Source organism: Dryobates pubescens, chromosome 14 (assembly GCF_014839835.1).
Source record: "Dryobates pubescens isolate bDryPub1 chromosome 14, bDryPub1.pri, whole genome shotgun sequence".
NCBI classification, from domain to species: domain Eukaryota; kingdom Metazoa; phylum Chordata; class Aves; order Piciformes; family Picidae; genus Dryobates; species Dryobates pubescens.
Genome location: NC_071625.1, coordinates 10,641,469 through 10,656,814, shown reverse-complemented (window position 1 = coordinate 10,656,814; position 15,346 = coordinate 10,641,469). Strand labels below are relative to the sequence as shown.

General features: G+C 42.3%; 1 protein-coding gene across 1 annotated transcript; it reads left to right on the top strand.

The window, feature by feature from the left end:
* Positions 1–5,331: 5,331 nt before the first annotated feature.
* Positions 5,332–14,655, top strand: KCNV1 (potassium voltage-gated channel modifier subfamily V member 1). The gene is made up of 4 exons (XM_054167469.1): positions 5,332–5,455; positions 5,918–6,618; positions 8,392–8,918; positions 13,828–14,655. Exons 2-4 carry the CDS (start codon positions 6,137–6,139, stop codon positions 14,337–14,339), a joined length of 1,521 nt encoding a protein of 506 aa, XP_054023444.1. The 5' UTR covers positions 5,332–5,455; positions 5,918–6,136; the 3' UTR covers positions 14,340–14,655.
* The last annotated feature ends 691 nt before the right edge of the window (positions 14,656–15,346 follow it).

Here is a 15,346-nt window from a genome sequence, read left to right as displayed (position 1 = left end):
GTGGTCCTGAAGGAAAGCAAAAGCTTGTGTAGTAACCTAGAGCAGGAGAAACTAGTGAAAAAAATTAAACAACACAAAAAGCAAAAAGTAATCATCAGAACAGACCATGGGAAAGAATTAATTTTAAAATGGATTTAAAAGGTTCAAAGTTTACCTGAACTGCTAGCAGAAATTAACTGACAATTGCCAAATTTAGGGATTTCATCTGAGGAATAAGTAATTTGAGATTTTCTTCAGCAGAAGGCCAAAAGCTTCACTAGCTGGCTGAGCTTAGCTGTTGAATAAAACAAGTAATTCTGAGCAGGAACAGTGCATAGATTGTTGCATACATTTAATGTGCATAACATTAGTTTCTTTTGGTGAGCACTGAAACAGTTTTTCTGCACGGAATTTGATTCTTTTTCTGCTATTATGGATTTAAATCTCAGACTGACTGATTTAAATTTCATCCTATGCTGATTGCCTTCACTCTCTTTGATCTATTTTAAAATTTCTTTTGAACAAGCAGTATTGTAGATACTAAGTCAGTGGAGTTTTCCTTCAGAGTAACAAAACATGTCCCTATATAAGGAGAGTTTCCTTTCTCTTGATATTTGTATGTAATCTCCCTTGGCATTGCTGGTTTGTATCTGTTCAGTGATGTGAAAATGAAGTAATAGCTACTAAAAATGCATTAGGTAGGTCAATGGTCAGGTCCAATTGCACATCTTTCATTCATTGCTGATAGAACTTTGGGGCATTTGTCATAATGCAGCTACACTTAAAAACTAAAAATTCTTAATAATCCCCTTCACCAGTCAAATAAAAATGAAGACAGCATTCAACCTAGCATTACACACAGTTTACTAAACTCAGTTTTATATATTAAACCCCTTTTCCAATCCAATTTCAAAGAAAACTGCAAGCAACTCGTGTTCCTGTGCAGTTGGTGGATGTAAAGTTAGCCCTTACTTTGAAAATAAAACTGCTCATATGTGTAGGTTGTTCTACAGAGCTACCTCCCCAGCTTCTCTTTTTTTACTTCCTACCACATTGTAAAAGGCAAGAAAATAAATAGGGTCTGAAAGTGGGTAGTGTTCAAAGATACCGAAAACAGCTTTCTTAACATAGCCCTGATTCCATACTCTCTTAAACTATTTTCACACAATGTGGACCAAACTATGTGCCTTCTTCTGATCTGTCTGTTCTATGCAGCTAGCTAAAGGAAAGTGAGATCTGGTTGGTTTCAGCTGGACCATTTCCACAAGAAAAGCAGAATATCCCTGGAGGGAGTGAAACTGTTCTAATAAGCACTTGTCACATGAAACAGCAGAGAGTTGTCTTCAGAATTTCTAGGTTTCATCTTTTCTCATTTGCTATTGCAAGAGTCAGGTTACAGCAGCTCCCAGGCTATATGAAAGGATAGTCCTCAGATAACTCCATTGTAAAGGAACCACAACTGCTCCTTAAGACCACTGCTTCACATTAACTGAAGGGGAAGATTCAGCAGAGGATCTAGCCAGTACCACTGTCATTTTCAGGAAGTGACTCCTGATGCCTGTCAAGAGAATTGAGTTTATGACACAGATTATCTTTAGTGTTGAATGCAGTGGATCAGGGCTCAATGGCTTGCACAGAGTTCAAAAGTTGCAACAAACATAAGGAGAAATACTGGAACGGTCAAAAGCCATTAATTTTAACTCTTGATAGTATGTATTACTCACAGAACTCAGTTTAAAAACTTAATGATATATTATTAAAAATTACCTCTTCCATGAAAACTACAGTATGGCAGATGACAGTGAAATCATGAATAGCAGGACACCACTGCTCTGCTGTCACAGCACACTAAAAACAAAGGAACACTGAACAGAACAGTCTAGTATCTCTCACTCTGTGCACAGATATATTGTGGAGAACCTTGTTCAAAGTGTTACCAACATCAAAAGAGAAGTGACCTAATAAATGACTTTGCAGCACCATGAAAGATTATTAAACATGTTGGGCTCCATGCAGTCTCTGGCTTGTCAAGTCCCTGTACTGATGGAAACTATGATGGTGTTCCTGTGGAAAGGTTTCCTTAGATAAGTCCTACCTGTCATACTCTTGTCCTAACCTTTTCCCTCTACTCTACCACATAAGGTTCAGGGGAGCCACTCTGGTTATGCATTCAAAGCATATTCCAACATGATATCAAAACACTTAAAAATTGGAAACATGTGTCACAAACCCCAGTCAGTAAGTTGCAATCAGTTGATTGTGAAGCACTACTCCCGTGAGAAGCGAATCAAGGCTATTTGAAAAGATAAGGACAAATTTGAGGACCTGCACACCCTGGCTTTTTCCTGCATATCACAATATTCCAGCTGGAAAAAGTCACTGCACAGTTGTTTTAAGATCTTAGCCTTCAATGCAAGGAGTGCAGAAGACCAAGAAAATATATTATAAAAGAGGTTTCTGTAACAGCTGGGTTTCTACTGAAGCAAATTTTTCAACTCCCACAACAGACATACTGGGTTGCAACTCATATTTCAGCATTCCAGCAAAAACAAAACATTTCTATACTGCCTTCTGAAATAATGAAATCTGTTTCTTTAGTTGGTGGTATCGTGCCAGGGAAATACCAGCTGGAGCAGTGGGAAAGACAGTAGTTCAGACAGATGTCACTACCATTCAGTTGTTACAGATATTGCCGACACAACAAAACAGTATTGTGTAACCCCTTTGGTCTAAACCACATCTCTGAACCATGCAGACATAGGTCTATCCAATGCTACCAATTCCATAGGCCAAACTGCCTTGGAGAGGGTTGTGGCTCACTTCAGCAGCAGCAGTTTGCTGGCAGAGTGAGTAAGAACAACGATAAAATTATGAAAGCTCTTGCTTTGGTTTCTCATGAGCTTGAAGAGCTCCCCAGGAGATGACAAAAAAAGTGTCAGTAGTCCCTGTTTCTCATTTCTCTAAGGGTAGAAAAAGAAATCCTTTCTGTTTGAGCCTCTTTTACTAAGAAAAAATTTTTCTCATTTCCCTGAAACATTCCAGCTTGATTTTATTGGTACATTTGAAAATGTTTTTTTCTGAATGCTCTTCTAAAAGTTCTTTTTTGTTGTTTTTTAAGGAAAACTGAAATTTTCAACTAGCAGAGAACCAGCACTCAGAAGTAAAACACTGTATCATACTCAGCTCTCCTGACCAGTTGTGTTGATATAAATTGACTACATGGAAGTTATGGACACTGTGGAAGTTTGGCGGTGATATCACTTTCCTACAGTGTGAAGTGAGCTTGAAGAATGACATAAATATACCTTTATACAGTCATTATTCAATAAATGATACAGGTAAACAACAAACTGAACCTGATCTCTCAAAACCTTATAAATGTGCTGAAAATGGTAGGTCAGGTTATTTTAAGAACAAACCTAAAGCTTTTATGATGCTGTGAATTAGACACTTGCTTTAACTAGGCAAAATCAAAACTTTTTAGTAGTGTTCTTAGAAACACCAGTGGATCTGGACTAAAAGATGAAGCATCTCATCCATGAATCATGGTGATAGGAGGGCAGTGTTTTCAGATCTCTGTAACAGAGCAAATATGCCTGAAAAAGTTGTTCTGGCTGATGGAAAGAATAACTACTGAAAAGAGGAGTCTGAAAAGAGGATGAGTGAGTAGTTTAACGACTAAACAGTTATGGGGTCTAGTACACCCAAAAAGACACCTTGCTGCTCTGAGGTACCTTTCATTGATGGTTTTAAGGAATTAATCTTACTGATAGTCTTAATGATTCTTTTTAATTATCACTTTCAATTAAATCCTGGCTTAAGTGCTATCCATCAGAGGGACAGCACTCCTGAAGGGCAATCCTGCAATAAAAATGGGCTACCCTCGAAAGCTGGCTGTATAACAGCAGTTGCTGATAGTTTTGATGAAAAATTAATTCAAATTCTTTGTGGTTATTCAAGTATTTTTCAATGTGACTGTTTTAAACAATAAAATGGACAATGTCTATGCAAGTAAGCAATCATTTTTTCTTTATGACACACCTGGAATTCAGAATTATAGACATGGAAGGGGGCTCAGGAACTCAATTAACCCTTTCAGCCTGCCTCAGGAAAAGAAGCACCACAGCTTCACCTTTTCCAACAGACCCTTGTCTATTTGGCTCTTTGATGATCAGTGTCAGAGACCAATGTCCCAGATGACCTCCTTCGCTGCTTTACCAAACCCTTCCTAATGGCTACACAAAATGCCCTTCCTGGGACTCAACTCCATTACATCCATTACCGTCCAGCGCAGCCAAGGAAAACAGAACATACCCTTCATCCTTGCAAGAAGCCTTGTAAATATCTGAAGGCTGTTATCTCGGTTGTTCCCCTCCATCACAGCTATCCTACCTCTTCTTTTCTGCCTGGGCCATGATTTCCAAACCCCAGCCTTGCTCTTCTCCTCCAGATTCTCTCCGATTCGATTTTACCAGCAGTCACACTGAGTAGATTTCTACACCAGCAAATGTTGAGCAGAGAGATTATTGCAAGTGTTGCAGCACTGCAATACAGTACATTTTCAGTTAATTTTCATGTAGCTTACAGATTACTGTTATCTAAAAGACTGTTATGAGTTCTCTGTGAAATAAATGTTAGAAAGATACATGACTGGATGCAGCTGTATGCAACAAGTGATAGGGGATCAAAAGCTGGTGGTATGACAGACGAAGCTGCATTTTGTGTACTACGGAATTTCCCCTCCTGTCAGGTTCCACCACAATGCAGGCAGTAAGGAGTGAGGGTTGGCAGAAAATGCACATTTGCAAAAGCAAATATTTTAAATTTGTCAAAAAACCTTTGTATGGAAGAGGAAATACAGCGAGGAGGGTGAATCTAACTCTTCCACTGCTTTAACTGAGGAGCTACGAAGTCAGCACAGAACAGAGGTCCCCAAGATAATCCAGGGTATTTTTTGAAAATAAGCTGGCTGCAGCTAAGTTACAACAGGCTCTTGCACGTACATCAACCGGTCTTTCCAATCACTGTTTCACTTAAGTGACTTCAGACTTGCGTTCGTGGGAGTACCAGAAGCATGGATGCATTACCAGTCTGGAAACATGTTTGGGTTTAAGTATACTGAAGGGGAGCCGGCTTCAAACTCGCTCTGTGAAACCTGCTGGAGGAGTTTGGCGGTCTGAATTGTTCCTGGAGGAATTCCCGGGAGCGTGCGGGTGCGGGCGGCCGGCCGGCCGGCCGGCCGCAGGCGGGGTCCATCGGGGCCAAGCCCGGTGCGGGGGCTGCTGCGCCCTGCTTCAGGGTGGGCGACGGTGTAGCCCGGCCCATGCCCGCCTCCCCAGCTCCCGTCTCTGCTCCCCTCCGACATGACTCGCCATGGAGTCGAAGCGACGCTGCTCAGGAGTTTGGAGCCGGGGCAGCGGGCAGCGGTTCCCTGCGAGGGGACGACGACAGCCGGCGCCCAGCCGCGGGCGGGCAGGTGAGGCGGGGCGGCGGCGCGGGGCGGCAGGGCTGGCCGTAGGGAGGTGGCCGCGCCGAGACCGCCGGACCGCGGCGGCTACCCCAGCGGCGGCAGGGGAGCGAGGGGGGCAACTTCGGCGCCAGCTCCGGGAAAACTGCGAGCGCGGGGCGGGCGGGGAAAGGTGCGCTGTGTGGTTGAGGATGGAGTTGGGGGGCGGGGGGCGAGGCCGAGCAGCGGCGCAGCCCCTCAGGATGATATCGGAGCGCGGCGGGGCGGCTCCTCGCTGCCCAGAGACCCCGCTGAAGCTGCTGTTCAGTGTTGTGTTGTCCTGGCTGGTTTCCTACGCCCTCGACTAAACGATCGGTGAAGCGCAGGGGCCGTCGCGGGCAGATGGTGCCGGGCACTTCCCGACGGTTCCTGGCGCAGACAGCAGGAGGTGAAGCCGAGCCAGGTACCACTATTCCTTCTGCATCCTCACAGGTGTAGACAGTATTGGGCTCTTCAACACCCTGCCTGACCCCCGCCTCAGATGGAGGCATCGCTCGGAGGAAGTGGGGAAGTGTCTCTGGGACGGTAGCCAAAGAGAAGTGATACATTTCAAGGCTGGCCCGACCACCACCCCCCGGCGGGGCAGTCTTCCCTGCAGCTTTGTTGTGTTTTCGATCCAGGAGAGTGTGGGCTGCTGCTGGCAGCTACAAGATGAAGTCGCCTCCCTGCTGCATGTCTCTTTCTTCTCAAGCATCCCTGGAGGAACCAGGGAGTAGCACATCCCTGGGCTCCCTGGACTGCAGTGTTTTCTCCAGTGAGGAAGAGCAGGGGCCTCTGCTACAGAAGGTCATTCCCTCCTTGGACTGCTTTACCATCAATGTAGGAGGGAGCCGCTTTGTGATGTCCCAGCAAACTTTGTCTTGCTACCCTGACACCCGTCTTGGCAAACTGGCTGTAGTGGTCTCTGCAGCACGAGATGTGGCCTCTGGTCTCCTTGATCTTTGTGATGATGCCAACCTCGTGGAGAATGAATACTTTTTTGACCGAAGCTCACAAGCGTTTCACTACATCCTGAATTACTACCAGACTGGGAGGCTGCATGTGATGGAGCAGCTTTGTGCACTGTCTTTCCTGCAAGAGATCCAGTACTGGGGTTTGGATGAGCTCAGCATTGATTCCTGCTGCAGAGACCGGTGAGTTGTTGGAAGATGCAGCATGTAGGATTGTGGGCTGAGTGACCTCAGCATTGACTTGCATGTAGGGACATTCAGGTGAGAGATCAGCAGTTGAGGTAGGTGAGGTAGAAGAGCATCAAGATTGGATTAGATTACTTTAAGAGGTTATTTCCACCCCAAATCTTTCAATGGCTGGGAAAGACATGTTCAAAGCTGCATGAGTCCAGCCCTGAATCCAGCTCTAGAGGTGGATGGATGTAAAAAACGGAAGATGTGTTGGGTGAGATCACTGTTGACCTTTTCTGAGGAACAGGTTGGTGGCTGGCTCAAGATAGTGAAACCCTAACAGGAGGAGAGTGTGGGTTGTCCTGCACTGGCTTTGGACTGGCTGAGAACAATGTCAGAGATGAAGAAGATTGTGAAAGGAGAGGTGTCCCTTCAGCAATCCCATTTAAGATTATCCCAGTTAGATTGGGTGTGGAGTTTGGCATGGTGTGGGGAGGGTTTTGAGCCTCCCTACCCAACACTTTCCATTCTGGAGGACTTCCAGATCCAAGCTGGAAAGGCAGAGGAGGGGGGTGGTCACCTGCCAGGCTGAGTGTGGGTGGCATGGCTCCAGGAGGAGCCATGATGAGAAGCATCACACATGGATGTAGCATTTTACAGGGAGGGGGTAGCAGCAGTGGGAACATGGCTCACTGGAGACAAATTGTAACAGGCAGCTTAGGAATGAGGTGGGTTTTGGCTGAACCACCCCCAAGACATTTCTGTTAATTCTATTTGCAGCTTCTTTTTTTTTTTTTTTTTTTTTTTTAACACCTGAATTCTCTAAGGATCATAACTGCTGTTCATCTAAAGGGCTTGTGTAAAAAAATATCAGAAAGAAACAAACAAGTAATCCCAGTGCAAAAAGTTGCTGAAGATCTTCGCATGGTCCAGTTCTGTAGCTGAAAGAGTTGAATCCTAGTTTTAATCCTGTCCTTCTTCCCCGCTAGACACAACTAAAAGTTCCTACCTCACCGGTGGTGCGAGGTGTTACAGACCTCTTTGGCACATGCAGAAGTAACTGTGTCTCAATTAAAGGGAAAATTGCACAGTCTCTTTCTCTAAGGCTTGAGGTTTGCTTGAGATTTGAGTCTAGAAATAAAGATACAAAAGAAAAGGGTTTTTTTAGTGTACTTTGGAAATTATTTTGTTTCATGAAATTGTTCTGTAAATATACTCAAAACAATCAACTGCATTTACAGTCCGTGAGTTTTATTTGTCACAGATGCTTGTAAACTTTGTGTGTGAGGACCTACATATTTAAAGAAAGATAACTTGTTTTTGCATGCATTGATCAGAACTCCATCCATGAACTGCATGATTTTTATTATGCCTTCCCTTGTGGTATTTCAGATACACATCAACGTGTGTGATCTAATTGATAACATTGAAGACAGCTTAGAAGGAGAGGGTCTGATTGTGCCAGAATTGCCTACAAGAAGGCATTTTAGTCATGCAGCAGATCCTACTGTAGTCAACATGATCCATCTAAGTAATGCACTCTCAGAATAAAATTACTCTGCACAAAGTGTCACTGATGTGAAATGGGAGAACAGAACTACCTGGTCAGTGGAACCATGGTGCAGGTTCTCAATTAGTAAAAACTTCAACCCTATTGTTGACCTCAAAGTTTTCTGAGCTCACGTAAGTTGTGCTTTAGTGTGTGTTCTTAATGTCTCACATGCTAGAAAGATAAATGTGTGCGTATTGCTATTAAAAATGTCTCTGTGGGGGGTTCCTGGGCAGGTACTTCAGGAGGAAGGAGCTGAGTGAAGCCTTGGACATCAAGAAAGACGCGGAAGAACTGGATGCCCAAGAGGAAGAAGAGGACTTTTCTGGTAGCCTCTGTCCCAGTGTCAGACAGAAACTTTGGGAAGTTTTGGAAAAGCCTGGCTCCTCTGCAGCAGCCAGGACTTTTGGCACTCTGTCCATGGCTTTTGTTGTTGTGTCCATTGCCAACATGGCTTTGATTTCAGTAGAGCTAAGCTGGCTGGCACCGCCACTGCTGGATGCCCTAGAGTATCTGTGCATTGCTTGGTTCACCGTGGAGTTTGTTCTGAGGTTCCTCTGTGCACGGGATCGGTGTCGCTTCCTAAGGAACGTGGCAAATATCATAGACCTCCTTGCTATTTTGCCTTTCTACATCACCCTGCTGGTGGAGAGTCTGTGTGGTGGGGAGAGCTCCCAAGAACTGGAGAACGTGGGGCGCATTGTCCAAGTCTTGAGATTGCTCAGAGCCCTGCGGATGTTGAAGTTGGGAAGACATTCAACAGGTACTTTCAGTCATGGCAGTGGTACTTCTCTTTTTGCTGCCTGCAACAGTTGTGCCTGGGCATAGTCCTCCTTTTTGTGTGCATTTTTGCCTAATGTCTTTTACCCAATCTGTTAGCAGGAATAGCTTGTAAAAATCTTACTTCTGGATGTTGATAATTAGGTGGCAAGGGCCTTCTCTGATTAATTTTAGCTCTTCATAAAGCCAGTATGTATTGTTTGCCTAGAAGATTTAGAAAAACAGGCCCCACATTTGAATGCTGTAAGTCATCCACCACTCATTGACACTGCCTTAAGTTTACAAACATGTATTTGAGTTCATTTCTTTAGGGATGAAGCAAGGGAAGAAACAGAGGGCATTGACCAGCACTCTTTGTATTATAAAAGGTCCGCTAATGACGACTTCTAATTACCAGTCACAATTTGTTTTGTTAAAAAGTGTATGCAAAGAAATATATCAAGATTTAATCTACATTATAGATCCTGGAAACAATCACAGCAGAGAACATTTCAAGAAAACTTGAAACTGAATCTTACTAGGTGGAGGAACCCTCAGGCCCTGTTGAACACTGATACATGTGTGGTATGAGGAGCACAGCTGGAGGCTGCATGCTGAGTTGGACCTCAATGCAGCAGTGTCAGGTTCAGTGGGAGTTCACCCACTGGTGTGGGGCCCTTTGTGTCCAAGTGATCCTGGCAGGTCAGCAGAAAGATGGATGCAAGCAGGGGTAGAGTGGAACATGAAATGCACTTCTGAGAACATTTTTGTTCACTGAGTGGTGAAAGGGAGGCATAAAAGGTAAAATTTTTCAGTGGCAATTTTCAGAGTAAGCTGGAAATGCTGGAAGGTTGTGTTTCTCCTTACCTCATTTTTATTGCTACTTCATGAAATGTCCATGCCTGGCTGTATGAAAAAATAAGAGCTACCACCATAGACTTTCCATGCCATTTCCATTCCATAATGTTGTCATGGCATAATCAAAATAAATTAATTAAGTTCCCACTTAAATCAGTGCTGAATATGGTGCTGAATTTGACAGGAAAAAGTTCAGCTAACACATTGGAACTTTGAAAAATCAGATCCTAATGGTAAACCATGGTCTCTGTCCTGCAATATTTTCCTCTTCTGAAGACAGTGATGATCATTCTTACATAGCACTCAGTGTACCCTTCCAGGATTTCCTGCCATGAAGCAGCAATGGCTTGATTCCTTTCCAGGTCTTAGAGCGCCTTCTCTACCCTCTTTGTGAACTGAACACAGTTCAGCAGATATTACAAGGTGCTTGCAGCAGCAGAATGTGCCTCTCTATTCCCACTGATGGGCAGTGAACTGACCTACCAATGGCAGAGAGTAACTTTAATGATGCTAAGCATGAAAACAGTGGTTTGGATCTTAATGTTATTTGCCTACCCTAGATTATGCCTACACTGATGTGTAACTGTCTCTTAGAAAGCAGGGAAAGGAAACGTACAGTGATCCCGTCTGTCAATGAATTTGTTTTGCTTCATTATAATTTTTGTAGGATTTAGTGGAGCTTTATTGCAAGACAGCCTACTGCCCACTTTTGATGGTAGCTGTAATTTGAGTGCATTCCTCTCTAATTGCATATTGAAAATAGGAAAAAGATTTAAACTCATTAAGGCAGTTTGGTTCTGAGTAACCAAACACTGATCCAAAAGTAGGCTAATTCTAAAGTTTCCAGTCTATCACATAGTACTGTTACAGGATGAAAGCATGAAACTGTTCTGTGATTCTTTCTATCAACTTGAAACCAGATATTTCAGATGTTTCTACAATAACTGTTAACTTCAGGCATGTTAACTTTTAGGGATGGTCTAAACTTTTCTGTCTTTTTTTATTAATGAATTCATTAAAATATTACCAGCATTTATATCACAATATTAAGTGCCAATAATACTGAGTTAAGTACTTCTATGTAAGGCAGAAGTGAATGACATAAATTATGTAAATATCTAGTCTCCCAATCTGGAAGTGAGCTATAATCTTTCTACTGGAACCAAAATGCCAATTCCATACAAGAAGCAACGTATGTATCTGTTTACACCATCCAGAGCGGCATTACCATCATTGTGCTTGCTTCTTTGATGGTTTAGTTGGTGCCCACTTCAGCCAAGAGCACTAAATCATATCTGTATGATTTAAATGTTGAAAGTCACTTGTTTGATTTTCTGTCAGAGGACCTGATGCTACTAAGATGAAACACAGGCCAAATAAATCAAATTAGAAACACACACTAGCAGATCTGAAGCCCTGTTTCTCACCACTGGAGGTATGTAGCAGAAAAAAAGGCTTTGTGGTTGTGAACATGAGCTTAGCCACAGCTGCTAATATAAAATTAACCCCATAAATACCAGAAACAGAGGCCATCATCTGTGCACATACCTAGGCAGCCATGATGGCTCTCAGTATTCAGGGGTGGCTCTCATAACTCTTCTGCTCTCTTGCCTTGGGTCTAGCAGATTAAAGTCCCAGTGAAGCTTCTTTCTGACTCCTGCACAATCAAACTACAGAAAGCTTCATGCGCTGCTCACCTTCTTTGTGTGGCCAGGGAAGTGCAAAATCAGAAGAGAAGAGAAAATTTATGGCTGCAGCCAGCAACTCCTCTTTCACCAAGTAAAATTGTTCACAATCACAAGGAGAACATCTCTGTAATACTGTGCAGGTCCACAGCAAATCTGGAATCACAACAGCAGCCTGGCTCTGATATCAGGGACAGAAATAAGGGGGAAAAAAACATATCAATTCTTTTTTTTAAAGACATGGCAATTTAAATCTTTTTGTGAGGAAGGGACATAAAAAGAAATTAAAGAATAATTTCTTTCCCTTTGAAAGCTGAACAAAGCTAACGGGAGAGATACTTGGGGTAGACTGGTGTGAGTGTGTGTTTATGCAAAGTGCTACACTTCATCAAGGAGCAACTGAGAAATGAGTAGTAACTCCTTTCAGGTAAAGTATATCTCTTCAGAGATATCAAAAATATGGATTTGAGTGGCTTTGAGAATAGCTGAGAACTGAACCTGTATTTCTCACATTGTCTGATGCTTCTTGTCTGTTGGCTTCCTTCTGGGGCCATGTTTTGTGTGAAGCCTTACTGGCTTCTCTGGAAAGCACTTATGAGGAGAAGTAGGATGTGAGTATCTTAACTTGTGATGGCGGTGGGTATATGTTTGAGACACCGTTGTAGCATATGTCAGGGTGAGATGCCTCTAGAGATGTGAAAAAGTGAACTTCAGCACTTTTAGTGCCAACAATTTAGAACTATTTAAATGCTGTATGTGAACTGAAGCTCCTGAACATCACCTTTTATTAGCAAGTCCATTTGGTCAACAGAGAGATGGAACTTGACCTGCATGGCAGAAATACCCTTCCTCCTGCTGAACTCAGCAGTGAGGCTCCTCGTCTGCCCTATGCCAGCTCTGTTACAGCACCTTAGATTCTGCCAGCACAAGTAACCAAGCTGTTAAAGCTCCTGGCAAGGATTTCTCATAGGAAGTCATAACACTTACTGAGGTGTCTCATAGTTATAGTAATGTAAAGTTGGTAGAAAAAAACATGGAGAAAGGAAACATTCCCTACAAACCCTAGTGTATACTTTTCCAGTTTACTGTACATAAACAAACAAAAAATTAAAACCCAGTAGATCTGAAGGAGAAAAGAAAGCAAAAAGCAAGAAGAAATGTTAACTTCTTGCAGTTTGAGATTGAGAAGAGGAAAGAAAAACAAATCTAAGTGCTTATTGTGCTATGGAGCATATGAAGTCTGCAAGCGGAGGCAAAGCTCCAATAGGCTATTTTGCAAACACTAGCTTAGTTACAAGTATACCCTGTGAAGTGTAATTCATGAGCACTGCATTGTAGTTTTCTCATGTATAAAAGAAAACAACATATTTTCAAAGAAGACTTTTATATTAAAAACAAATCCAAAGTCACTTGTGATTCAGAAGATCATTTCAGTCTCCCTTGTGTCTTAGCTGAGTTGAGACACTGTTGTCTTCCTTTCTTGTTTTGTGTGTGCAGAATTTATCTGATGCACTATTATTGGATTTCCTTTCCTGCTTGCTTTGTTGAGTAGTCTAGCCCTGTGGCAGCAGCTCTAAAAGGAGGTGGGGGGTGGGTTAGAGAGAGTGGTCAGCTGCACACCAGCTCACTGTGCAGTTTGTGTGTAATAGGACTGATGCATCAGTGAATTAACAGAATACTCTATTTCTGGGAGTCTTAACTATCACCAGTTTTGGCACCAGTGCAGCTGCTGCTGGAATATTCTATCTGTTTTGATGACTACAGATGAAGATATTGATAGATTTTGGGGGGACTGAGGGGAAAGGGGGCTGGAAGAAAGGCTACAAAAGAATTGAGAACTATAAAAGGATTTTAAACAGCCCTTAGCAAAAAAAGAAGTTACTGTGTGAACTGGACTCTAAGCACACACCTGGGAACACGAATTTGGTGAGTGAGGGTCGCTTGGTCCAAGTGAAAACTGCGACAATGGCTAGAAAAGAGGAGTTTGACACATTCAGACTCAAAGTAGAGAACAGATGTTTTCACCTGGTTATTTAGGCAGCTATGCTAGATCTTCTGTTATAGACAATCCCTAAATCAAGATTGGTTAGTTTTTCTAAATTATGTGCACAGTAGTTCAGCTGATAAGTAATGAGGAGAATTTCTATGCCCTTTATTAAGGAAATGGACACTGATTTAGCCCAGTATTTTTTATCTATTTCTTTAAATCACATTTTCCCAGTAGACTTGAGAGCAGCACCCCTTTTTCTTATGGTATGTTCACTAGCAAAAGAAAACATTAGGCAGTCAGCTGTTAGGCAAGAGATGTTTTGCCAAGTTCTGACGACAGCTATGTGAATCAACCTGCTGATAGCATCTCTTCTCTTTCAGGCTTGCGGTCTCTTGGGATGACTATTGCACAGTGCTACGAGGAGGTTGGCCTTCTGCTGCTTTTCCTCTCTGTAGGAATCTCTATATTTTCCACGGTGGAGTACTTTGTTGAACAAGGTGTGCCAGGCACAACTTTCACCAGTGTACCTGGTGCTTGGTGGTGGGCAACAACTTCCATGACAACTGTTGGTTATGGTGACATTAGACCAGACACTACCATCGGTAAGGTAGTGGCCTTTATGTGTATACTGTCAGGAATACTGGTTTTGGCTTTGCCTATAGCTATAATAAATGACCGCTTTTCTGCCTGTTACTTTACACTGAAGATAAAAGAAGCTGCCCTTCGGCAACGTGAGGCTCTAAAGAAACTCACCAAGAACTCATCCAGCGATTCAAATATCAACGTCAACTTGCGAGACATTTATGCACGCAGCGTCATGGACATGCTGCGGCTAAAAAGCAGAGAGAGAGCGAGTACAAGGAGTAGTGGAGCAGATGATTTTTGGTTTTGACTTTGAAGTTATTTAGCCTTGTATAGCAAGTAGATGACTTCAAAAATGTGGTATTAAGCATCTCTTTTTTTTTAATTATTTGCCAGAGTGTGTTTGCTCTTCCAGCTGGAGTTTTACTTTCTTGGACAGACTGAGATAAGTCCTTTAAACAAAAGGCAGAATTCATAATATGGATTTTCTCGAGGAGCCTTAAAACCTGTTCCAGAACTGAATTGTGATGGGTGAGAAGGGAAATAATGGGTCCATCAAAGTAAAACAATGATACAAACACTTGTCCATGAGTCTCGTGTCTTTGCTAATATATAATAATAAAGTCATAGTGAAAATTGCCACAGTCTTTTGAATTTTAAAGATCTACACGATTCATATTTGCATTAGATGAACAATATCCCCATCTTCTACTCCATTTGCATGAAAAAAGAGGTTATTGACCCATTATTAGAGTTCACTGACCCATTATTAGAAAAATCCTTCATTAAGATGTCTTGTTCCAACGGAAAAAAATGAGCACTTGTTGGACTGGGTGTTTAGTCTAATGTAGTAATCAAAGTTAAAATAATCAAAGGTATTTTCAGTCAAGTTTCCCACCACTTGCCCCTCCAGTGGCCTAATATCATTCTTAGCAAATGAAACTTTAATTTCACTGTCCTAGTCTATGGTATTGATACATGGATGCATATAACTTAGCTGGTAGGCTAAATTAGAAAATCACAACCCTTTCTCATTTCTTGTTTCTTTGGGGCAATATAAATACAATCTTTATATACATTTGATATTACCATACTGAAAAGAAACATCTATTGACAGTGGATTATTTAATTTTCTAAGGTATTTATGTGCAGAAGGCTTAAACTGCCTTTGAAGAGACATGAATGGGTGAAATAGCCTGCTTGTAATAAACACTGAGTAACACTTGTTCTGGAACAGCAATTTTTTTGCCTCCCCTTCTCTATAAACGCTGCTGTAAACATAATACAGCAAGCAAAGTTATCAAAGACTCCAACCAG